Genomic DNA, 26,691 nt, shown 5'->3' with positions numbered 1-26,691 from the left:
AAAGGTAGAACAGTTTCTGACATTTTAGTGCTTGTCTGCGTGAGGTAATTCAGAGCTGCTAACACACACACACACACACACACACACACACACACACACACACACACACACACACACACAGGAGCTGTTGAAGCTCCGCCCTCTGTGCTGGGAGCAGCAGTTCAATGCATTTAAAGGGACACATACGAAACGACACGTTTTTACTGACCCTCAAAAAGGGACAACTTAAACATGCTGTACAAAATTATCTGTGGGGTATTCTGAGCTAAAACTTCACATACACACTCTGGGGACAACAGAGACTTATTTTACATATTGTAAAAAGGGGCATTATAGAACCCCTTTAAACAACATTCCAATCAACCAATCAGATTTGAGAGACACGTTTACAGTTTATGTCAAGTTTAGGCTTACAACCAGGGTTCTACATCATTGTTATTCACCTATCATCTCCCTCTGATTTTAGGGATGAGTAATGGGATAGGGTTAGGTTTAGGTTTAGGGATAGGACTCAATTTTCAGACATGAATGTTGTTCCAGGATCAACAAAATATGTTGAGGAACATGTCTTGCTTGGCAAAATTACAGACCCATATAAGCATCAATCTACTGCACCAACACTGGAGTCGGACACAATCCCTCTCTAACTCACACTCAGGAGCAATAATGGTTGTTTCAACTAGAATCAACTCAAAGTTTGCTTGCACTGATGTATGATTCAGTGTATATGATCTAATTTTAAAGAATGATTCACAGATTTGTATTATTATTATTGTTTTTAAGCTCCCAGCCACACACCTCCTAGATAAAATTAACAATAATGTCTAGCTATTAAATCAAAATAATCAAAATGTATAATATAAATGTAAAAAAAAAAAAAAAACACGTAAACGTAGTCTAAAGCCTATGTATTATTGTCAATAAACGTTTTATCCTTTAGATAATTTGTTTTGTGCTCTTTGATGAAGAAAAAATTACTCCCAGTGGTCTCATTTGATTGACAGTTAAATAGTCAACCCCCAACCTCACAAGACAAGAGCATAATTCTAGCAAGACTGCTTTTGTAATATTAACAATGATGCGATTTTGAGACGCTCAACAGCGGCATGTTATCTCTCACCACAAAAGTCCTAATGATTACAGCCTGCTACATTCTAGCTGAATAAGGTTGCATTTCAAAGAGATCCATTCAATGCAAAAACAAAAAAGACAATAGCTTAGCCCAGTCTGGTTCCTGATGTTATGTATGTTTGAGCCAACACACCTGCGGCATTCTTCTGTCCATTCCTGGATCAAACAACACAACAGGTGTTCATATCAGGTGTGGTGCAGCTGGAGAGATGTGACGTGTGGAGGAGCAGCGACACCATGTGGTCAACCGTAAATCATTAGTCATTGCGTGGTGGCAAATTGCTGTTGAATGAGGTTTTCTTCCTCCAGAGGTGCATGGGATTTCAAGGAAGCGCTTTTTAAATAATTGCTAAGTGGTAACTGTCTTACAAATCGCCTTGTAATGTAACCGCAAACGAATTGACCCGTTCTTGCCAGCGCTGAGAAAAGTAATATACCACGTGACAACGCAGTCTACGTGCTTCAGTATGGACAATAATGTTTACATAAGAACTGCACAGAGAAACTTATAGCTTAATTTAAAAAAGTATTGTTTTGTAATACATGATCAATTATATAATAAAATAATAAAATAAATAAGCATTTAGAAACCGCATCGAAGCCCCTTCAGTGTAGTGCCACTTCCGAAACACTGGATGGCGCCAAACACAGACGCTAGTCTCTGATCAACGTCATCACAGAAACAGAAGAAGATGATAGGAAGAGATGGGCGAGGGAGAATGAAATAAACAACACAATAAAAATAATTAATCATAATGCAGCGCTAACTCGGACAATTATCATAAACTTAAAGACTGCAACGTTTCATCAGGAGAGGAGGTCATGGCGTTTGTCACAGCGAACTGGAACCCTTTGGGCGAGGCTTTTTACAGGTAAATAACAGAATAGCTTAATCATTCTGCTTATTAAATGGTGCAGAATATGAGTGTATGAAACCATTACCCTGCACAGATGCTCAACCTGCACATTTAGGTACAGTGGAGCTTTTAAACGGGACGTTTGTAGTTTGTTATGAGTTGTCACTTGGGTCATGTGACAGCTGTCATGAGTGCCAGTGAATTAGTTAGCAGCACAACTGCCTGTTTCCTCAAAATGTGTTTAGCCTACTGTTCTCAACAAATACCTTAGTTTGTTTGATATAATCTAACTGTAATCATATTGGTCTGATCATGGTTAAATTATTTTATTCCTATTTTATGGGCATCTCGAAAATGAAGGCAAGGCAACTGCAGTCAGCTGCAGGCTTTTTTTCATGTAACGTTAAATGATCAGACTTCTGCAACAAGGATATAATAAATGTGTTGAAAAATTAATTTGGGTTCATAAAAAGTTTATATGTTTCATATGTACACATTAGTATATATGAATTTGCAGTGCCAGTATTTAAAAGCTGTTTAATTAAATGTTTGACAGAAATCTTAACTTCCACTAAATACATGAACCAGACCTTACACGTTTGTTCTCGGCTATTTTATTAAACATGGGCTATACTGATTCATTTATTAATGTAATGGTTTATTTACTTACGAATATATTACTCAATTTATGTGAACCTGTTCAAAACGAGTTCTTTATTATAAAATGAACTTTAATGTACTGAAATAGTGAAGTTTCCATTCAATAGCCTTCCATCCACTGCTTTGAAAACACTGACGTTTCCTAAAGATATTTATTTATAAGAAGCAATGTAAAAAATAAATCACATTCAGTTGATGATTAAAAAATATTGTCCATGCTTTTTAACTTATAATATGTTTTTGAACTGTAATGTCAGTCAAAAACCCACACATTTGTCATTTCTATCCCCTAAACATATCACTGAAATGATATGTTTAGTGGATGGCAGGATGTCTGCTTTAAAGTATATAAAAAATGTGCCATGTTTGATCTCGGAGAAATTGACTAAAAACAAATGTCCTGTACAGAGGACAACACCCCAAGGAGGTTTCCCCGAAAGCATGGGTTGTGTTTAACTAGGCAAAGGTATAACCCTGCCCTCATGTTGTCCAGCAAAGCAGTCATAGCAGGTGCTATTATGCTTTTATTTTGAACCCTGTTCACCTCCCCTTCTTTGTTCTTTTTTTCCTGAAACAGAAAGATTGAATTGTATGAGATGGGCTGGAATCTGAAAGATGGTCTGAGAGAGTGTCTGGTCGCTGCAGCTCCATATGGAGGTCCCATCGGTGAGTTTTGGGTGAGATCAACCCAGCTGAATGTTGTTGAGTAAGATTATATCTCAGTACATAGTTATTTTGTGAAATTCAAAGAGAATGACATTTCTTTCTCTACCAGCTCTCCTAAAGGGGCGCATCCGACGCTCTCCCAGTGCCAGACCTCAGTTAGAGATCTACTCTTCCTCAGGACTGCCTCTGGCCAGTTTTCCAGTAAGAAAACAGTTTTCCACCAGCGTCTCAGAGCGGCTCGGTTTGCATTAAATGCTTCTCCACATGAACTCTATCTCTGCATCTGCTCTTAGTTTTGGTCACTTTAACGTGCACTTGGGAATGCAACATGCGCCCATCTTCTTCCTACACTACTTGCCATTAATTTTGCAATGATGACAGTATTGTTTGAATTTAGTAGGTTTAATATTGTTAATTGTTTACCACATTGACTTTTGGCATCTTCCCAACATAAACTGTACACTACATCCTGATATTTCCATTCAGTGAATGTTTGGGGAAAATGTAATGAGAAGCACTTTTTTTAAGCACACCAAAACAATTTTTTTTAGTTATTATTATTATTATAGTTATTTTTTTAAATACACTTTTTTTTATTTTACATTGACATTATAATAGTAATATTTATTTCGTTTTTACGGTAACACTTCACAATACGGTTCATTAGTTAACATTAGTTAACTACCTTAGTTAACATGAACTAAGAATGAACAATACTTCTTCAGCATTTATTAATCTTAGTTCATATTAATTTCAACATTTACTAATACATTATTAAAATAAAATTAACATTAATTAATGCACTGTGAACTAAACAATGAGCAGCTGTATTTGTATTAACTAACATTAATAAATACTGTAACAAATATATTGCTCATTGAAAGTTCATGGTAGTTAGTACATTAACTAATGTTAATTAATGACTTGATTGTAAAGTGTTACTGTTTTTACTTAGTAATTTTTAAATGTGTATTTATTAATAATAATAATAAGTATTATTATTATTATTAATATTATTACTATAATTTCATTGTCATATTGATATTTAATCACAACATTTTGGCCAAATTGTGCAGCACTACAAACAAGCAAGACACAAACACAGCAAACCTGGAATTTTTTGTATTTGCATTTTGGTCACAGTTTTTATTAGAAAAATCGCGATTTGATTTTTTTCACAAGTCGTGTGCATTGACTATGAGTTAATAAAAATACTGCTTTTATAAACAGAAATGCTGTATTGTAACCTCTCTCTCTCTTTCCTTGTGTATCTCAGTGGAAGAGTGGAGTGGTGAAGCAGTTGGGTTGGACTGTGACCGATGACCTACTGTGTGTTCAGGAGGATGGCACTGTCCTTGTCTATGATCTCTTTGGTGGCTTTAAGAGACACTTCAGCATGGGCAATGTGAGAATGCACACGGTTTCAAAAGGATGCATCCGTGATTCTATACTAATAACGCATTGCTTCTTTAAATCAGTACTGATTTATGACTGAGCTATAGCATTGATTCTCTCACAGGAAGTTTCTCAGAGTCAAGTGCTGGACACCAAGATTTTCCATTCGCCGTATGGGACAGGAGTTGCCATATTGACAGGTGCCTTGCGATTCACTTTGGCCACGAATATTGACGACATAAAACTGAGGCGGTTACCTGAAGTTCCAGGTAAATAATGCATTATTTGTGAATACATAATTCCACGTGGGTCTGTAAGCGAGGGTTGAGGTTTCTAACCCTGAATGGTCATTTTTTAAATTTTATTTCAGGGCTACAGGGGGCGCCCTCATGCTGGGCAGTCCTGACTCAGGACAGGCAATGTAAAGTGCTGGTGGCTAATGAATCTCAACTGTTCATCTTAGACAATACAGCCTGCACAACTGTGGTAAAGAACACACACACACACACTCAGACTACACAGATATTCCTCACTTTCAGACAATCTCACTCACTGCAACAGAAACATAGGAGGGCATCATAGGCAGCTGTCTTCTGAAATGTCATGTTTCATATTATATAAATAAAAAATTGTTTAAGAGCCAAGGTCCAAAAGCATTCAACAGTCACTCTAGAGCTACTTGGTGTATATTGGAATACTGTGCATTAAACTTCAAATGTATTGTGTTTCATATATAATACTGTTCAAAAGTTTGGGGTTTGTTATTCAACAAAGATACATTAAATTGATCAAAAGTGACAGTAAAGACATTAATAATGTTACAAAAAAAATCTACTTCAAATAAATGCTGCTTTTGAACTTTCTATTCATCAAAGAATCCTGAAAAAACGTATCACGATTTCCATAAATATTAAACATCACAACTGTTTTCAACATCGATGATATTAACAGATTTTTCTTGAGCACCAAAATCAGCTTATCAGCATTTGAAGGATCATGTGACACTGACGACTGGAGTAATGATGCTGAAGTTCTGCTTTACATCACAGGAATAAATTACATTTTTAAATATATTTTAATAAGAAGCAGCTATTTTAAATTGGAATAATATTTTACAATATCACAGTGTTTACTGTTTTTTCGATTAAATAAATGCAGACTTGGTGAGCACAAGAGGCTTCTATGCGAAACATTAAAAAATTATTTTACATTTGATTACATGCTTCATGGAATGAGTAGGTTATTACCTCATAGAAAATGTCATTCTTTTTGTCCCAAATCAAAATAATGCATAATGTGATTTATTTTGGACCTGGTTAGTTTGGTCAAAGGTTTAAAACTCTTTATTGAGAAACTAGTAGTCACAGTGGCGTGACACAAAAGTGCCAGAGTTCGTACCCAAAAAGTGCAATTTGGAATCGGACTCTGGTTCAGATCAAGCAATCAAACTAAGTGTGAAAACAGCCAATGTTAAATTGGGTAAATAATGTTTGTATTTGTGGTGTATGTGTGCGTGTGCGTGTGTGTGTGTGTGTGTGTCAGACTCCTCCAGGTCTTTCTCCAGAAGCATCCAGTATAGTTCAAATGTGTGTCTCATTCAGTTATAAGTATCTGGCACTCATCACTGACTCTGGCCATGTGTGGATGGGCACGTCCAACCTAAAGGTAAGTGAAATCCAGCAATATCACTTCAATGTATTTTATGGACCTGTATATGCTGGTCAAAATTTTAGCAACTCGTCTAAGCAAATGTTTTTCAATCAGTTAATTTCTCTGTCCACTTTAATTGATTAGTGAATTACTTGGTCTTAAGTGTTAATTACAATGCTTTTGCACAACAAAGCAGCATCAGGTGATCAATGTTGTCTTGTGCAGGAGAAACTCAGCGAGGTGGACACCAAAATCAAAACTCCCCCCAAACAGATGGCCTGGTATGACATCATTTTACACTTTGCTTGATTTATGTATATTTTGTATATGCTATATTTTTACTCCCATTTAGTTTTAAGGACAAGTTTGTAATGTTTTTTCTTGCAGGTGTCGCAGGCCCAAGAGTCAGCAGCCATCAGCGGTGGTCATGTGGGATGGGCTTCTCCTAGTGGTGGGAGAGTCTAAAGAAACAATTAAGTACCACCTGGACGATGAATCGATTCTGGTGCCGGAGCTGGACGGGGTCCGGATCATCAGTGGAACGCACCATGAGCTTCTGCAAGAGGTCCCAGGTTAGAAGATGTATATAGAGAAAAATGTATACTACTGTTTAAAAGTTTGGGGTCGGGAAGATTTTTATATGTTTTTAATATGTAATGTATTCCTGTGGTGGCAAAGCTGATTTTTCAGTAGCCATTACTCCAGTTTTCAGTGTCACATGATCCTTCAGATATCATTCTGATATGCTGACTGGTTGGTCAAGAAATTAATATCAGTGTTATATTTTGTTATTTTTGGGGAAAGCACAATACATTTTTTCAGGGTTCCTTGATGAATAGGAAGTTCAAAAGAATAGCATTTATTTCAAATAGAAATATTTTGTAACATTACAATACTGTCACATTTATGCATCTGGAAAACCTTACTGACCTCAAACTTTTGAAAGGTTTTGTATAATGAATGGTGCAAGGCTCTACGTCCCACTAGCCCACGAGTGATTTGATTTTCCCATGATTCTCTGCAGGTGCATGTGAGGAGATCTTTAAAATTGCCTCAATGGCTCCTGGAGCATTACTGCTAGAGGCACACAAAGAATATGAGGTAAGACACAGTGACTATGTTGGATACACATTATTAAAAATTGACATGTTGTCTTCACAGTGAACATTTTTAAAAGTTTCCTAATACATAATAGATCTATTTGGAGAAGATGTTTCAGTTTTGCCAACATAAAAAGGTCTTAATGGTGAAAGCTAATTACAACAGGTATGTTATGTCTAATGGCTTTTGTGTGTGCAGAAAGAGAGTCAGAAGGCAGATGAGTATCTGAGAGAGATTAAAGAACAGAGTCTGCTGAGCGAGGCAGTGAGGCAGTGTGTGGAGGCCGCTGGACATGAACATGAACCCGAGACTCAGAAAACACTCCTGAGGGTGAGCCACACTGGCTGAATGTTGCAGGAAGAGAGACCTTTCATTTACAGAAGGAATGACACATGGCTTTATGATGTATTTCCCTCTCTCTTGTTCTCCCTGCACAGGCGGCTTCATTTGGGAAGTGCTTCTTGAGTAATTTTCCTCCAGAGCAGTTTGTCAGCATGTGTAGAGACCTGCGGGTGTTGAATGCAGTCCGAGACTATACCGTGGGCATTCCTCTTACCCACACTCAGTTCAAACAGATGACCCTACAGGTGCTCATCGACAGGTGAGATGATTTTAGGCAGAACAGGTGTCTGCTTCCATTGCCGGGATCTGTTTTGTGATTACTTCCTTCGAAATGAGTAAAGTTTTAAAATGAATGTAACAAAGCAGATTATTCATCTTAAGTCATGGCTCTTTCTCTGTCTCAGACTGGTGTATCGTAAACTCTATCCGCTGGCTATTGAGGTTTGTCGCTATCTAAAGACTCCAGAATATCAGGGAGTGAGCCGAGTACTCAAACACTGGGCCTGCTACAAGGTGTGTGTGTGCGCTTTTTTTATTATGCTTTTGAAGGATCTCTGAAAATATCCCTGTAAAAGTTGAAAAACACAGTTGTGATGTCCTCACTTATTAAAAAAAGTATGCAAAAATAATGCATTTATTAAAAGCTACCAAGTAATGCATTTAGTAAAAGAGATTTCATGTTTTTATTCCAAGTTAATGAACTGAATGTTAATATTTAATTTATTTTGTTATTTTAATATTCAATGTTAATATGAATAACAACAATCAATTAATATGGTATAATATTATATATTGTATTTGTATTAAATTATATTTAATACATATTATATATTTAATATTATATTCGTTTGGGTATATACCCAAATGAATATAATATTAAATATATAATATGTATTAAATATAATTTAATACAAATACAATATATAATATTATACTTGATATTATAATATCTACTTATTTGAAGTAGATTTTTTTTGTAACATTATTAATGTCTTTAGTGTCACTTTTGTGTGTGTGTATATATATATATATATATACACACACACACACACACACACACACACACACACAAAAGTGACACTAAAGACATTAATAATGTTACAAAAAAAATCTACTTCAAATAAATGCTGTTCTTTCAAACTTTCTATTCATCAAAGAATACTGAAGAAAATTATCACACAAAAATGTTAAGCAGCACAACTGTTTTAAAAATGTATGATAATGCGAAATGTTTCTTATTATTATGATTTCTGAAGGATCATGTGACACTGAATACTGGATTAATGGCTGCTGAAAATTGAGTTTTGCCATCACATTTTAAATAGAAAACGGCTATTTTAAATTGTGATAATATTTTACAATATAAAAAATGTTGCAATATAAATAAATGTAGCCTTTGTGAGTATAATTGTCCTCTTTTGAAATCTCCATTCATTACAACATTGATTTCTCCTGTTCATTATGAGTTTTATAAAACCACAGACATCAAGGGTTTTCACTGCTGTTGTTTACAGAACCAGAGCACATTTGCAGATGCAGACGGCTTTCTTTGCACTTGTTAAAACTTGTATGACATTTCGGTCCGGTCTGAGAGGTTTCGATGCAACACAAGGAAGCTTGTTAGAGAAGTGCCTATCAAGTGAAGCCCTACAAAAGTTTGTTTCCTTTGTGTGTGTTTACATAGGTCCAGCAGAAGGAGGAATCAGATGAAGTCATTGCAAAAGCTGTGAGTGTGAAGCTAGCTGATGCTGCAGGAATCTCCTACTCTGAAATCGCCACTAAAGCATATGAGAGTGGACGCACAGAGCTCGCCATTAAGGTACATGCCTGCACAGACCATGTACTAATAAAGACAGAATTATTATTAACTGATATTATGGGTTGTCAGTCAGTTTGTGTTGATCTCTGTCTTTCAGTTGTTGGAGTTTGAACCTCGCTCTGGTGAGCAGGTCCCACTGTTGTTAAAAATGAAGAAGAGTCCTCTGGCTTTGAGCAAAGCCATTGAGAGTGGAGACACAGACCTCGGTAAAAACACATTCACATCCACCTTTCAAAACGTAGACACACCCTGTTACAGATACACACATTCTTAATTGACTACTGGATACATCGAGATGGTTTACCTACATACATGTTTTCTTGTATGCTAGTGTACACAGTGGTCATGTACCTGAAGAATGAGCTGAACAGAGGAGACTTCTTCATGATGTTGAGGAACCAACCTGTGGCTCTGAGCCTTTACAGACAGGTACAAACTATGACACACACACACACACACACACACATACCCTGCTGCTGCAGACCTGAGAACCATGGGCATTATTTATGACGAGGATCATAAATAACCTATTTAATAATTATAAGCTAAGGATGTGAATGTGACAAATGCCTACAATGAAATCTCATTGGTCCAAACCCCTCTGCTCATAGCTGTATATTAAACATCAAATCTCTTCTGATTGGCTATGGTTTTGTTACTTTATTTACATGTCACTTTCAGAGACAGAAACATTACTACTGCCTACTTAGGACAATTTTTCAACAAGACAATTCATTTCATTCATTCTTTTTTTTCCCATTGAAATAAAATAAAATTTAAATACCATATGGAAAAACTTAAACTAGAAATGTTGCCTTGACAAATTACTGAAATAAGCTGAAGTTGAAGTACTAAAATTACTGGAAGCTCATTAAAAAAAGCTCATTAAAAAAAGGGAAGAAAAGAAATTATAAAAAAAAAGACAACATGCATTTCTAAAACTTAAAATAAAAATGAAGCTGAAAATATACAAATAAAAGCTAATGCAAAATATTAATAAACACTATAATATTATTTTAATAATACTTGAATAATACTTACTGTTTATACTTAGATAATGTTCATGCATTGTATTCTGCATTTTTAAACCTTAATTGTTTGTTATGTCTTTATGTTTTAGTTCTGTAAACATCAGGAGCAGGATACACTAAAAGATCTTTTCAATCAAGATGATGATCATGAAGAACTTGGCAATTTCTACGTAAAGGCCAGCTATAAAGAGAAGGTAGGCGCTTACAAATCTTTACAGCAGCTTTAAGTTTTTTCCTCATTTTTTCTCACTTACATGATTTGAATGACAAAAAAGCTTTAAAGAAATTGTGATGGCTCCATTTCCACAAATTGGTGAGGTTTGTCGTCTTTTCTTTCCACCATTATAATTTCATACTCTAATGGTGGTTGTATTAGCATAACATTAGTTGTGCAGATTTATTTTGTTACTAAGAACACAAATGTAATGTGTATGTGTGTGTGTAATTGCAGAGACTGGAAGCTCGGATCGCTCTTTTACAAAGTGCGGTGGACGAGTACTACAAAGCCAAGAATGAATTCTCTGCCAAGGTGAAGACCTCAGACTCTTCTGATACAGGCAGATTAGCAGCCTGGGTCAAAGTGTCTGTGTAGCCAGAACATTACATCTGTGTATTATCAAGAGGAACTCTAGCCTTTCTCTCTCTATCTTCTTTTTTCTCTCTCTCTCAGGCCACAGAAGATGAGATGCGTCTGCTGCGGTTTCAGAGGAAGCTAGAGGAAGAGAAGGGTGAGCCGCTCGTGGGATTCCCTCTTCATGAGACTATGACCATGCTTCTGTCTGTGGGACTGCACAAACACGCCGAACAACTTTACAAAGACTTCAGAGTGCCTGACAAGAGGTGTGCCTTCTAACTATAGTTTCACTCACAGGATTTGTAGTTTGTCTTTCCCACTGGCGGTGTTGAAAACCTTGACACATATCTGAGTGCAACTGCTTTTTAAACAAGAAAAAAGGTAGGATGGGACTTGATTTTGTCCATGAGGAATTGATTGGATGGTTGTGGTTTGCTATTGCTTTGATCTCATGTGAGTGACAGGTTGTCAATTGGTTATTTCAGACGGTTCGTTTTAATGACGGTTCAAAAAACGATTCACCAGTTCACTTATGTAATCCCGTTTTGATTTAATGTTGACTTTAAAGACTGCAGTTGGAATGCAACCTATAAAAAAATATATATTTGCTGTCAGGGTATCTGAGTGTAATCTGGGTATATGAGTGTAATCCAAAGGAACGGGTTCAAATGTAAACATCTGTTTCAGCAAGTGGTAATAAATGTGTCAAATCTCTGGGGGGAAAAAATAAATATATATATACTGTACAGATGGTGGACAACCAGAATGCCTATTACCGCCGCGCCAGCTGCCGCGGCGAAATCACCGCGGCAAAAATAAACCAGCCGCATTTCAAAGTCGTTCCCAAAATGACCGCCAGGTGGCGCAAAGGGACATTGTGCAAAACAGCAGCAATTGCCGTATTTTAAAATGTAAGTGGGTTAAATATAAAACCCTAAGCCTAATAGGCATATTTTTCACATATATAAATAGGCCTATTAGGCTAACAGAATAGAACCAAAGATTTTAGAACTGAAAAAATAGAATCAAAAGTTAAAAATAGAGAGGATATTAGGAGCAATGACGCTGAATATTTTTACTATTCTATTGAGGAATTAGATAAATGAAGAGCTCTCGTGAGCGATACAATTGCATAGTAATTTATAGTGATTTCAAAAGCAGTCCTTAAAAAATAATAATACATGGAGTAGTTAGGCATAATTTTTGAGAGATTACGCGGAACGCGTTTTAGTTAAGATCCTAGATTCACTGCCCTTAATGTATATAGGCTAGGCTACTGCTTTAAAAAAATGTCACAACGCGTTTTGAGATTGTTTTGAATTAAACACTGAAGTTTAAAATGTAGTGTTTTGGCACACCAGGCCGAGTGGCGTTACGCATTGTTCAAAAATCTGGTTTTATTCTGGCATGTTGAATTGGCGTTAGAATTTTTTTTTAGATTTAGATTTTAGATTTCGTTAGATTTATTTTTCTCATAACAGCTAAAATAACTTAATATATGCCTTGTCTTAATATGACCTACTTAATATAGGCAATAGGCATATAATAGCCTATATAATAAATTAGCAAAACTTGGCCACTAAATATTTAATTTTCAATTATTTTAATTATCACAATTAAAGTTTTCATTTTATTCAATTGAACAAGCGCAACAATCAGCATTTAATCAAATATTCTAAAAGATGTATTATTAATAATAATGTTATTTCAACATAATATTTCGTTTTTTCGACATAATATGTGTGCGTGCAACAAGCAAGATGTGTATTTGTAAATCCGGTGATGCGTGCATTGATTTTTATCAATAAACTAGTGTTTTCTGACAGTGTCGACTGCAAAGATGAAGTTGACGATCGCCATATTTGTAGTGAACGCACCTAGAGAGAAATGCACATAAAGACATAATCAGAGAGTAGCCTTTTTCTTTTCGTTTTGAATTATTTCGTTTGAAGACATTTCAAGCTTTGTGTATTTGATGTATTTATCATGTCTGTGTGAGGCATACGCTGAGTTTCGTTAAATTAGGAGGATGAGATCCGCTCCAGCTGACGTGCAATGCAAGTGACCGCGCGGGCGCCTCCATGATTAGTGTCTGTTATATTTGCTTCTCTTACTTATTCAATCCAGCAATTGGTAGATGAAAAATTGATTAAAATTAAGATACAATTTATAGAAAACGAAATTCACTTTAAAGAAAGGTTTTCTACTAAACAAAACTTAATGAAGTGGTCAAAATCATGTCTGACCCACTCCATATCCATCTCTCGATATAATGCATCCTATCTTACTCGTGCTGTTCACTTTTCATATTCAACATAGATGGAAAAAAATAACATTATAATATTTTAACAAATATGATACTAAATGAGATTATTTAATGGCTACAACAGTATAGTAGGCCTATAGACTCTATTTGTACAAATTGCTGCACATTAATTTAATTAAATGAAACCTTGTAACGAATTCACACTGTAGGGTAGACTGTGTACAGTTGAGACGCCTTAAATAACTTGCGTTCGCAGCAAGCACAAGTTGTAATTTTTGCTGTGCACTTGCATATTAGTGTCAGCTGGGAAGGAAATATAGAGACCAGACCTCTTGGAACTTTAATTGAATACATAGCGTTGGTAAAGCATACTGAAATTACATCCCTACAAATTTATACTGAAAATAAATGTATCGAATTTAAGCAAAGTAGCCTAAATGTTAAGACTGTAAGCCCTTTGCTTTTTTACGTAGCCTATAAAGGACTCTTATAGCCGACTTTGTGTTAATATAATTTGTAGAGATTTTTTTTTTAACTCAAACATTAACACTGAAATAAATGAAACTAAATTATTGTACATTTTTTGGCACACCACGACGAGTGGCGCTATGCATTGTTCTAAAGCCAGGTTTTATTCTGGCATGTTGAATTAGTGTTCGACAAACGCGGCGGCGCGTTCATTTGAATGAAGAGCGCTTCTCGCTCGTGTGAGCGAACACACACTGGAACGTTAGGCCGTGTCGCAACGAGTGAATCGTGGCCGAGTGGTTGAACTTACGTTACGATCATTCAGATGACACGGTTTCGAATCCCGAACTAACTTGGACTACTGATATTTGTATATTAGACTAATGCATTTTATAGTCTATTGTTGATGCAGAGAGATTTGTCTAGTTCTAAAACATATAGTTTTTTGCTTATAGCCTATTTACAAAATAAAATCACCATGCATTTCCATTTTACACTAAGGAACAAATATTATACAATGACTTTACTTCTGTAACCTATAATAATTCCAATCGTAATTTCAAAAGCAGTTCTGTTAAAAAAAATGTATATATAGGCCTATAATTATGTATATATAATTATAATTATAATTATGTATATATAATTATATATATATAGGCTATATGACGTTTAAACGACAAACAATAAAATCAAAACCAGTATTCTGTTGCGTTCATGGTTCCAGTGGCAGTAATGCATCCACGGCTTTTCAAAATGTCACAAAGCGTTTTGAGATTGTTTTGAATGAAATATTGAAGTTTATAATTAAGTGTTTTGGCACACCACGACGAGTGGCAAACTCTTTGTTTTGTTTTGCAAACTCAGCTAGCCAGTGGGGGGTTTGGAGAAGGCAATAGTTGCTTTATCGTGGGGGTGCAGGACAGAGGTGTTAATGTTCCGTCTTTCATTTTTTTTACAAGATCTAGCGCCATGTTTTTTTTTGTTTTTTTTTTTTTTTAATAAACAGATAGGAAACTTACCTTTTAAAATGCCGCAGTTGCTGCTGTTTTGCCCTGTCACTTGCGCCACCCGGTATAGCCTATAGTCATTTCGCGAACGACTTTGAAATTCGACTGGTTTATTTTTGCTGCGGCAGTAATAGGCATTGTGTTGTGGTTGATTATTTATTAAAGAATTCAATTGATAATCATAACAACATGTAAGCCTATTTAATTCTGAATATAACAAAGAATGCTTAAACCGACATCGGTTAGTAACTGCGAGTCCTGAAAATGTTTTAATTTTACGGTAAATTATTTAAATTTATTTCACTGTTATGTTTCAGTTAATAAATCTACAAACACATTAAAATAACACGAAGTAAATGACAAGTAACCTATTGACATAGCCTTTCTAAATTATAGAAAAACTGGGCACACAATGTTAACGTGTGTCTACTTTGTTTAAATTTAATGAATTTGAATTAGTTTAACCACAATATTTATCTTGAATTTATCTGTGACCTCAGCTCAGATTACTGCCGCGGCAGATTACGTCATAAAGAGAATAAACTGACACTTTTCAAAGTCTGTGATTACAGCGCCACTCAGCGGTAAAAGGCAGCAAATACACATCCCAATTTTGCCGCCGCGGGAACGGCGGCGGTAAAAGTCTCATTCTGGTTGTCCACCATCTGTATATATCTTTTTTAATGCTTGTAATGCTTTTTCAATGCTTGTCTCTAAATAAAGATTAATAAAATGTGAATGTCATGATGATACAAAAGAAGATGTTTCTTATTATCAGGTTCTGGTGGCTGAAGTTGAAGGCTTTGGCTGAAAAGGAGGACTGGGAAGAGCTGGAGAAATTTGCCAAAAGCAAAAAGTCTCCTATTGGATATCTGGTAACTAATGTCCTGTTGATCTGTCTTAGAATTATTGTTGTGAATTAATCTTACTTCTGTCTTTCTTGGATTACAGCCGTTTGTTGAGGTGTGCATTAAACACCATAACAAATATGAAGCCAAGAAATATGTCTCTAAAGTCACACCTGAGCAGAAGGTCAAAGCTCACCTTGCAGTGGGGTAAGAGGTTATTACGAACAGTTAGACCATTTTGTGTAAATGTATTACTATCATTGTGTTAGAATAACAAACTAATTTGTTAGGTTTAAAATTCTTTGCAGTATACTCTACTGTTCAAAAGTTTGGGGTCAGTAAATGTATACTTAATAAATGACTACATTTAAGCTCCATTCTCACCAAGGACTACAACTATAATGATAAATATACACGGTAGTTCAAATCATTCTAAATATAAAAGAATAGCAGAGTTCACTACACAACTATAATGATAACAGCACAGAGAAACTATAAAAACATTGACAGCCAATCAGAATCCTTCCTGCTTTAAAGAGCTCAATCATTTAAAGCAGCAGAGGACATAACTGTCGCATGTGCTTATAATAAACAGAACGCTATCGTTCACAGCTAATATAGTTAACATTATATTTATATTTATAGTTGTCGTCATTCTTTGTGTAAACTGGTCTTTATTCAGCAAGGGGGCATTCAATTGATCAACAATACCAGTAAAGACATTCATTAATGCACAAACAATTTATATTTGAGGTAAATGCTGCTTCTATTCATCAAATAATCCTAAAAAATGTATCATGGTTTCCACAAAAATATATATAGATATATTAAGCACCACAACTGTTGATAATAATAAGAAATGTTACCAAATGCTATCAAATCAGCATATTACAATGATTGTGACACTAAAAACTGGAGTAATGATGCTGAAAATTCAGCTTTGCCATCACAGGAACAAATTACATTTTAAAATGTTTTCAAATAGAAAACAGCTCTTTTAAATTGTTATAATGATTTACAATATTACTGTTTTTACTGTATTTTTGATCATGTAAATGCAGCCGTGGTGAGCATAAAGTCTTTCAAAAAGAAAAAATTCTTACTGACCCCAAACTTTAGAATTTGATTGTACATTACTGTTCATGATTAAGACAAAGAGCCACTGTATAATATTCTCTGTCACTCAGGGATGTGGAAGGTGCCGCCGAGGCTGCTATCGAGAGGCGAAGTGAATCCGAGATCAGTACTGTTCTGTCACGCTGCTCATCCACCACTGATCATCTTCTGGTGGAACGCCTCAACCGTGCTAAAGCAACTGCTGCCAAAAAGTGAGCCTGTCCACTTCTGCCCTGCTCAACTCAACTGCATTTGCTGCCAAACAGTGAACCCCTGTGCACCGCAAAGAAGCACGCAGCAGAATTTGCTTTCGGCTGTGTAAACAACTCCTGGTATAATGGAACATTTTCATGAAAATTCTGCACAATCAAGGAAAATGTCCTCGGTGGATGCACAGAGAAAAAGACAGACAGCAAGAAAACTAGCATGTCAGCATTTTATGTTTTTCTGCCTCTGTCGGGCAGCTAGAAGCAGTTCCCATCTTGCACTTCACTGTAAACCTTAACCTTTGTACCTACAGTTGCATTATGAACCATTGTGTTTGTCGTAGAATTATACTGTCATCGATCATATGCCTGTGTTCTGTAGAGATTATCTGACTCTATGAATATAACAAAACATTTGTTATTTTAATTAAACCATGATTGTCTACCAAAATGTGTTCGATGGAATGTTTGCACCTAAATCACACAGTTAGGGAAGCCCATTTCTGCCACATAAGAAATAAAAAAAAACATGCTTTGGCAAATCTAAAAAAATGACATACTAAGTCATAATTATGAAAAAGTCGATATGACATGCTAAATTGAAATTATGAGATAAAAAGATGAAATTTTGACATGCTATGTCATAATAATGAAATAAAAATTCATAATTATAGGATAAAAAGTCAAAAATATGAAACTAAGTTTAGATTTCAATTTCTTATATGACTTTGTTTGTCAATTTCGACATTTTGTTCATAATTATTTTCAAAAGCATGCTTTTTTGTGGCGAAAATGGGCTATACACTTTTGGTTCTGGTCTCTGATGTTTTTTTCCACAGTCACGCTTTCCTCTCATGCCCAAAGATTGAGAGACTGGGGTCAAACTCCTCTCACCTGCAATTTTATCCAGATTTGTGTTTTGGGGCGCATTTATAAGTGTGACCGCAGAGGACGCTCTTTCACTCACTCTTACATGATCAGATCACATGCATGCGGAAACCTTGCAAAGTGAGAAACTACTGCAAGAACACCGATCAGAGAGGAAGAGAGGATATAAGTTGAAAAGGTACGACAACACAAAAGTCTTAGTTTGCAGGCAAGGTGATGTCTAATAATACACCCGGTTTTGACAGAGTCGCATGACTTCTTTATCACGTGGTTTTGTAGTTCAGCTCTTCCACAAAATGTGCTGATTTCTCCCGTTTTGATTGTTTTGTTGGTGTCACTTCACTATATCAATAAATGAAACATTGTGGCGGCGTCTGTCTTACAAATTTCGTATGTTTACCTTGCACGCAGTCTTATTTTGTTTTTAAATCAGTTTTTTGATAAGAGTTTCTAGTGCGTTTCCAGTATTTTGACAGTTCGTTTGTAGACACGAGCGTGTTACACAACGACAAATTGTGATTGAGCAATTCATTTGTAACATGCATAATGCATAAATGCATGCATGCTGCTTTTTACATTTTCATTTAACAGTAATTATTTCGTTAATAAGTGTCAAATGAATGATCGATATGATTATGGACAACTACAGCTTATAGTTAACACTGCAATACTTGTCACACACATTTATTTAAAGCTCATGATTGAATTTATTGAGGTTCTGTGTTGATGATCCATATTAAATGCAGGCTATTTTTTTATACTAAATGTTCACAGTTTATATTATGAATAAGTGATTAACAAACAATTCTATAATTCTAAATAGTATGTACTACAGTATGGCGCTGTCAGTTTCATCAGCACTTGTTTGGCTCAACCAATGGCGTGGGGTTTGGGGCGGGACTACATGTTTGCTCGACCAATGGCAGACGAGGGCAGTGTTCTGGGAAACCGGTTTGACAACAGTTCATTATTGCAATTCCATTTGGTGCCAATAGTGGCGCAGAAATTTAACACGTCATCTTCTACAGATCAGTAGTTCATGAACACAAGATGAATATCATGAGAGTTTGATTAATATCTATTTCTTTTTTAATGTATTTTAAGTAATGACTTGTAATAATGTCATAGCATTTAATTTGAATGGCTGATAAAGTTATATTTACATGGACATCTGGAGTGTGTGCTAAAAGTGAGAGTTATCTGCTGAAAATAGATTAGTTTATTATTTGGCATGTGGCTTATTGTACTGAACTTTGTTTTCCTTGATGTTTACTTAATTAAGCAGTGTCATATACTTAAATGAACTATACTTGTGTGCTTTAGGTCATGTCGTCCATAAAAGTCGAATGTGTTATCAAAGAAAAGACTGAAATCGGTGAGAGCCCAGTCTGGGAGGAGAAGGACTCCTCTTTGTTGTATGTTGATATTATGGGTCAAAGGGTCAGCCGGTGGAACTCTCTGACCAGACAAATAGAGAGTATTGCCACAGGTAAGCCTGAAGACAAGTTTAGTGTGGGCTGCATTTTCACTTTCAATGAACTTGGTGAATATGCAACCAAATTTATACCTCAGTTGCCACTTTAAAAGTAATGTATTCAATGTTTTCGGCTTGCATTTTATTCAAAGATGCATTAGACATTGGTTCAAGTGGGATTAGCTTGTTTTTATGTTATTGTAGTTTATACTCTAATGCCATATCTTCTCTCTGCACAGAGAAACCTGTAGGCTCTGTGGTTCCACGGCAGGCGGGTGGTTACGTCATCGCGGAGGGAACTCGGTTTGCCTTTGTTGACTGGGTAAAGCGTTCAATTACAGCTGTTGCCCACGTCAACGACAAGGAAAAACCAAACACCCGCTTCAATGATGGAAAAGTAGATCCAACTGGCAGGTTTTTTGCAGGTATTGCAGAAATGACATTTTACTCTGCATATGTAAACTATAAGAAAATTGAAAACTTGTGAGTGTTATTTTGTGACAGTAGTAGTTCTGCATTGTACGTTTTCAGCGTAACTTACAGAAGCTAATATTAAATAGTTTCTGATAGAATTTAAAGGGATAGTCTAACCAAAAATGAAAATTGTCATCATTTACTTATCCTCATGTCGTTCCAAACCTGTATGCGTTTCTTTCATCTGCTGAACACAGAAGAAGAAAGAAATATTTTGAAGAATGTTGCTAACTAATGCCAGGTTCAGACTACACGATATCAGCCCGATTTTGGCACGACCCGTTTGACATATGGTGTCGTGGTGATTCGTAAACGTCAATGGGTGTCTGGTCGCAAGTCGTTTTATCTTGTATGGTGTGTCATAGTGGAAGACAACCGACGTGCCACAATATCAGGACAGAAAGACAAGCATGTTTAATTTTTTTTTTCGGTCCTCCACAACGAGTTCCGTCGCATCTGTGACATTGACCAATAGGAGTTTAGAAGCTTTTCCACACACAGCTTTCATACATGGCGAACCGAAAGAGAGACGATGGTATTGGTGCTGCTATCATAGACAGTATAAGAAGTGGACAGAGTCATCTCATTGGAACTCAATTGAGGCAAGTGAAGCCCGTTTTCAGCGATTTCTTAGGACTTCCGTTCCTGACGCGCAGACTCAAACCGAGCTTGACGACGTAGATGTGACGTGAGCAACCCGTCTGCCCTCTAGTAGCTGTGCCGAGAGAAATCTGAATCATTCCCTTCCGAATCTTGCAGAGACGGAGAGTGTGAGTAGGAGCTGTCCATGAGCTAGGAGCAGGAGAAACTTTTGCTAGGTATTCTGATTAATTATTTTGTAATTTTGCCTCCACGTCTCCCCGATTGCCCGCGAGCTTCTCCTCCCGTCCATACGGTAATTTCTCTACTGTGCGACAGAGAGTCGTGTGGTTATGACGCAATCGTTAGCCTACTTTTACAAAAACTGCTTCTACGGGGCCATAACGTAAGATACAAGGTAATGGAGCATTTTATACATTGTCGTGTTTCTTTAGAAATAAATAATGGACAAATGGAGTCTTCAAACACCTCAGATGTAAAGTTATTCGCTGTCAAAGTGACGCCAAAATGAATGGGAGTCAATGGGATGCTAACAGCAGGTGAAGTTCTGCTACAAGATGGTGGCACGCGGCCGGCTTCAACTTCCGGTCGACTTCCTTCCCGCTTGGCTGCTATGTGGAATTATGCAATGGAGGATACTGGAATTAGCATTAGGCTAGTACAACCATTGTTTGTTTATGCTCTTGTTTCCAGAAGTCCATGGCTAGTTCCGCCTTCTGGATGACATCACGTACATAGCTAAAGACGGCAAGCGATGATTGGTTGGGAAGCATTGTGTATTCTGACATGTTTCTTGCCCATGACAAGAATTTAGGAGTCAAAATCGCATAATCTGACACAGTGACTATCGTAACCTATAAAAAATAATGTGTAGTCTAAACCTTTTCCGTTCCCACTGACTTCCATTGTATGGACAAAAAATACAATGGAAGTCAATAGGAATCCAAACTTTTTTGGATTCAACAGGATATAAAATCTTCTTTTGTATTCAGCAGAAGGAAGAAATGCACACAGGTTTGGAACAACATGAGGATAAATAAATGATGACTATCTCTTTAATTCTGTACAGAAAATAAGCCAGTTGAATTAATCCCATTTGGACTGTGCCATTCCCACTTCTCCTTAACTGTGTCCAGGTACCATGTGTTTGGACATGAAGCCTGACGTGATGGATGCGGCGCTGTACACCCTCCGTCCTGACCACTCTGTTGTCCAGCATTTTGACCAAGTGCACATCTCAAATGGTTTGGACTGGTCACTGGATCACCGCACCTTCTATTACATCGACAGTCTGGCGTTCAAGGTGGAGGCCTTCGATTACGACATCCAGACCGGAGGGCTGTGTGAGTTTGTTTTTCATTGGATGGTGGTCTTGATGTAAAAAACAAAATTGAGTTTTGTGGTTTTGTAAAATCTGTATTTTATTCATTTGTGTTTAAGCTAACCGCAGGATGGTTTACAAGATGGAGAAAGATGAAGGCATACCAGACGGGATGAGCATAGACACAGAGGGCAAACTGTGGGTTGCCTGCTTCAATGGAGGAAGAGTGCTGCGTATCGACCCACAAACAGGTGTGTGAGTTTGTAAAAGTGTATTAAATGCTTCTATAAGTATCATATAGCCCAGGCATTCAAAAACAAATGGTAAAATGTGTAACTTGTTGTCATTTTACAGAATTCACATTTGAGGTGTGACTGTTGTGTTTATGTTATAGATCAAAATGTGAAAGTCTCTTCAAGCATGTTAACCTTAATTTCTCATAAATTGACCCATAAACCCAATAGGAAATTCCTGAGGGAAGAAGCACAAGGCCTGCACACTGTTGCTTCCATAATTTGCCATCAAACTGACATTCATGACAGAAAGATTCTCATATTCAAAGACATACACCTGACAAAATAACAAATATACACTACAGTTCAAAAGTTTGAGTATAATGTGATTTTATTCAGAAAGTACACATTAAATTGATCAAAAGTGACAGTAAAGACATTTTACAAAACATTTCTATTATAAATAAATGCTGTTCTTTTGAACTTTCTATTCATAAAAGAATCCTTAAAAATGTATCATGGTTTCCACAAAAATATTTGATAATAAAAAAATAATAAATGTTATTTGAGCATCTACTGAAAATTCAGATTTACCTTCCCAGTAACAAATTACATTATAAAATATATTAAAATAGAAAGCAGTAATAAATTGTAATAATATCTCATAATATTATAAAAAATTTTGTTTAAAAAAAAATTCATTGCCATAAAATCAGGTGCAAATACCATTATTTTGCCATTTCATAAATAATGGAAAAAAGTTAGAACTATGAATAAAAAGAGACTTACAAATTTTTCTTCTCTTCTGGGTTTTATGGCTGGGACACACCAAGCTGACGGGTCGGACGTCAGGCTGTTTTTGAGCATCAGTTGATTTAGTTTTCCCGGTGTGTTCCACACCATTGGCTCTAGTCGGATGCCGTCTGGGTTTTTTGGGCCGATCAAGAGAGAGAAGAGTCGGTACTCTGATTGGCTGTTCAGCTTAGCGAATGAATCTGAATGAATAAAAGCGAAAGTGATGAAAGCGAGCAAAGAAGTCAAGACGGTACAGATAGAAGGCTGTTATAATTTTACGTCATCCTACCTGAGCACTAGTTCTTTGACGTCAGCTTGGTGTTTAGGACTGACCATCTCTATACTCACTAAAGACTAGTGTACACTATCAAGATCTTGCAAATGACTAACAGTCAATTAAATATAAATAAAACATCTAAACGAAAAACAAAGAACAGGTGTACATGTTTTGGGGAAGTCTAGGCTTTCAGTATTTAATGAACTTCCTCTCTCAGGCACACGGCTGCAGACAGTGAAACTACCCGCTGAGAAAACCACCTCATGCTGTTTTGGAGGGAAAGACTACAGTGATCTCTACGTCACCTCAGCGTATACAGGCATGGATTCAGATTCACTAGCCAAGTATCCTGAGGCCGGCTGCATTTTTAAGGTAGACGTCTCATTTCATATCATGCTTAAAGTTGCATGATATCACCTCTGACACATAATGACACATTATTTTCTTTATTCTTACTCCAGGTGTCTGGTTTAGGAGTGAAGGGCATCCCACCATATTCATACACTGGATGAAATCAAAGGAAAAAGTGATGTTAATGAAAAATGATCATTTTGCTGTCACTATACTACAACAATGTTCTAATTGTGCAATCTGTGATATAACTTTATATAATATTAGAAAATCTTAGCTCATTTCAGATGATTTAGGGTCTATTCACACAGAATGTATTTTTGCATTTAACTGCACTGCTTTTCCATTGTTTTTCTATGCAAACATGCGCTATAGACAAACGCGTTTAACCATTGCGTTCATGTCTCTTCTAGTGTCTCGCATATGACACAGCGTTCTAAAAACTCTGTGCTCAAGTAAAAAATATGTATCAAATTTTTTATTTTTTTACTGACCTGCGTCTCGTGTTTTTAACTGCAAAAACATGTTCTATGTGAATGGCCCCTTTAAGCAGTTTGTCTAAATGACTAATATAAAAGATGAAATTGCATGTATTGTTTTAATCGTTTACATTAACTACAACAAGAGCAATCTGTGACTTTGTGCAAGGTTTAGGAAAATGAATTTTTTAGGTAATTTGATGCTTGTAATGTATAATAACTATAAAATGAATGCTTGTTTAGCTGTGCTGCTGAAGGAAGTTACTCAATTAAGCTAAACAGGTATGACTTTTAAAATGATGTAATTGTGATAACATAATTAACATTTTTTAATTATCTTAAATGTCACAATGACACACCATTGACAACCTAGTTTATGTCCATAATCTATATTTCAGAGTACAACTGTATTCAGTGGAGGGAAAATATAGGGCAGGACTTTATTTTATCCACTGGGAATTGATTGAATTGGAAAAAGTAGCTGTTATATGCCAGAATGGTGGTTGGAGGGAAGAGGCTGAAAATTCATGATGCCAGCTTAAAAATCATTTCAGACCATGCATTAAAGGGATAGTTCACCCAAAAATGAAAATTCTGTCATCATTTTCTCACCCTCAAGTTCCAAACCTGTATGTGTTTCTTACTTCTGCTGAACGTAAAATAAGATATTTTGAAGAATGTTGATGGGTTCCATTGACTTGTATAGAATGGAAAATAATACTATGGATGTCAATGGGGTCCATCAACTCCTTGGTTACACACATTCTTCAAAATATCATCTTTTATGTTCAACAGAAGTAATAAACACATAGAATACTAAGTAAACCTACAGGTTTTGGTGCAAAGGTTGAATAGAGTCATTTGTTTAGTTTGTTTTTGCAGTATTTGTGAATAACCTGAAATAAGAAAAATGTTTCAAATTCAGTAAAAAAATCTCTGAAATTATTTATTTTTTGTTTTTTCAAGAGTTTAAAGAGGACTTTATGCTTTTTTTTTACTTTTCCAACTGCTGGTTGAGTATGAAAAGGGTTAAAAAACAAAATGCAAAGAACTAAGTTCACTCCAAAGACAGTTATTCTCTTATATTCTGAACGATTGTAGTTGGGTTTTCTGCAGGGAACGTACATGTACTTGTACACGTACTTTCTGTAATGGTAAGGGGCTTGACATTTTCCGAAACACAGTCGAAGCAGTTGACCAATCACAACACACTGGTCCAGCCAACCAATGAGAGCACATTGTGCTTTTCGGATGGAGGAGCTTCATGGATACAGGAACTAAACAGAGCGTTGACAGACTGGAACAATGTAAAATATGTGGGAAAAAAATGTCTCATCATCCCTTCACTCTACCAGCAGTGACTAATACACAGTAATTTACATACAGTGGACAAACAATAAAGAATAGATGCAGATAAACAGATTTAATACTTTTGATGATTATTGCAATTTAATATTAGCCTAGATAAAATAATAGAAATTACCACTGTGCTGATTTTTGTTTTCATTTATGGATCAAGTTTCTTTTGAATATTCACTTATATTTAATTCCCCTGAACAAGAACATAATTTAGTTTGTTTGCTAATCAAATTCAACAGGCTTAGTGGAATATACCTTCTGTCCTAAAGCCTCAAGTGGTATGTATCCTCTGATGTGTCATGACAACCATCTTTCATGGTTCTCATAAACTCATAAAATGTGAATTTAGCACTTTTTGAGTGTTACTCATAATGTGTCCATTTGATCCATAGAAGGACTGTTTCTTGTCTCAACCTGACTTTTAATGGGAATGACATGCTCCTTTACTTCACAAAGTCTTTGAAGGAGAAGACCATGATGGCCTACCCTCTGGCTCTGACAAGTAAAGTATTGACATCATTGCTGGATGTTTTGTTGGGGTGAAGAATAGCATTGCTCAGGATATCATTCAGCTCAACAATGGGTCATGAGAAGGTCTTTGGAGTCAACATGGTATCTCCTTCAAACAGGATAAGAATCAGAATCTTCCTATCTAACAAAAATAGGTTCTAAGAACGTTCTACTAACGTTCCCACTTCCAATTAAGTTATGAAAACATTATTTCTGAATTTTCTCTGAACATTCAAAATGTCCAGTTATGAAATGTTTTTAAAACATTTATTTTTCTTGGTTATACGGACGTTAAGGAAAAATTGTATCAGTTTGAAAACCTTATGGGAATGTTACTGTTCTACTAGTCTCGCGTAGGGCGTGACGTCTGAGGCTGAGACTACTGTTCTACTAACATTCTGAAACATTCATAGTAGGCCTAGGTTATTTTAAAAACCTTAAACAAACGTTCAACTAAAATGTTTAATAAAAAAAAAAAAGTTCCATGAACTATGTATTTTTGTGCGTTTTGAGAACATTATTAAAGACCAGATAACGAACATTCAATTAAAATTACTGGAAGAACATACATTTCAGAGAAACAAGTCAGAACGTTTGCCAAAATTCGGAGAATGTTCCCTATTAGCTGGGTTTATGTGCTTATGTGTTTATAATGGTATAGGCTACAGCTTATGTGGAAATCAATGGTTGGTTACCATGTAAATCTTTGTAAACTTTTGAATGACAAACATCTTTTAAACAAATAACCCAATTAAAATAATCAAAAAATTAAACAAAAAAATAAACGCGTTTG

General features: G+C 36.0%; 3 protein-coding genes and 1 long non-coding RNA gene across 4 annotated transcripts in view; 2 read left to right on the top strand and 2 right to left on the bottom strand.

The window, feature by feature from the left end:
* The window catches only part of iqcb1 (IQ motif containing B1), a 364,203-nt gene that overhangs the window by 294,818 nt on the left and 42,694 nt on the right, over positions 1 to 26,691 (bottom strand). The window lies entirely within an intron of this gene.
* vps16 (VPS16 core subunit of CORVET and HOPS complexes) lies at positions 1,795 to 17,588 on the top strand. The gene is made up of 22 exons (XM_082190259.1): positions 1,795 to 2,003; positions 3,226 to 3,314; positions 3,424 to 3,515; positions 4,591 to 4,719; positions 4,834 to 4,978; positions 5,080 to 5,195; positions 6,252 to 6,374; positions 6,585 to 6,640; positions 6,747 to 6,931; positions 7,384 to 7,460; positions 7,659 to 7,790; positions 7,898 to 8,061; positions 8,207 to 8,315; positions 9,487 to 9,621; positions 9,719 to 9,827; positions 9,953 to 10,050; positions 10,742 to 10,846; positions 11,104 to 11,181; positions 11,323 to 11,492; positions 15,746 to 15,842; positions 15,919 to 16,022; positions 17,003 to 17,588. The coding sequence occupies exons 1-22, from the start codon at positions 1,954 to 1,956 to the stop codon at positions 17,145 to 17,147; spliced, it is 2,508 nt and encodes an 835-aa protein (XP_082046385.1). The 5' UTR covers positions 1,795 to 1,953; the 3' UTR covers positions 17,148 to 17,588.
* rgn (regucalcin) lies at positions 18,073 to 24,024 on the top strand. The gene is made up of 7 exons (XM_082190265.1): positions 18,073 to 18,203; positions 19,349 to 19,514; positions 19,739 to 19,924; positions 21,710 to 21,916; positions 22,014 to 22,145; positions 23,417 to 23,571; positions 23,661 to 24,024. The coding sequence occupies exons 2-7, from the start codon at positions 19,352 to 19,354 to the stop codon at positions 23,709 to 23,711; spliced, it is 894 nt and encodes a 297-aa protein (XP_082046391.1). The 5' UTR covers positions 18,073 to 18,203; positions 19,349 to 19,351; the 3' UTR covers positions 23,712 to 24,024.
* LOC309514126 lies at positions 23,890 to 26,221 on the bottom strand. The gene is made up of 2 exons (XR_014211609.1): positions 25,210 to 26,221; positions 23,890 to 25,159 (listed from the first exon to the last, which is right to left on the bottom strand). It is a non-coding gene; the product is annotated as an uncharacterized lncRNA (long non-coding RNA).

The sequence above is a fragment of the Leuciscus leuciscus genome (assembly GCF_965113295.1).
Source record: "Leuciscus leuciscus genome assembly, chromosome: 14".
Taxonomy (NCBI): Eukaryota; Metazoa; Chordata; class Actinopteri; order Cypriniformes; family Leuciscidae; genus Leuciscus; species Leuciscus leuciscus.
The sequence above is the reverse complement of the archived record's forward strand: the minus strand, read 5'-3'. Positions and strand labels throughout refer to the sequence as shown.

Coding starts and splice junctions, on each gene's coding strand:
- vps16 (XM_082190259.1), top strand. CDS start 1,954: ATGGCGTTTGTCACAGCGAACTGGAACCCTTTGGGCGAGGCTTTTTAC. Junction 4,979..5,079: donor GCGGTTACCTGAAGTTCCAG/GTAAATAATGCA, acceptor ATTTTATTTCAG/GGCTACAGGGGGCGCCCTCA. Junction 7,461..7,658: donor AGGCACACAAAGAATATGAG/GTAAGACACAGT, acceptor TTGTGTGTGCAG/AAAGAGAGTCAGAAGGCAGA.
- rgn (XM_082190265.1), top strand. CDS start 19,352: ATGTCGTCCATAAAAGTCGAATGTGTTATCAAAGAAAAGACTGAAATC. Junction 21,917..22,013: donor CATCCAGACCGGAGGGCTGT/GTGAGTTTGTTT, acceptor TTTGTGTTTAAG/CTAACCGCAGGATGGTTTAC. Junction 22,146..23,416: donor GCGTATCGACCCACAAACAG/GTGTGTGAGTTT, acceptor TTCCTCTCTCAG/GCACACGGCTGCAGACAGTG.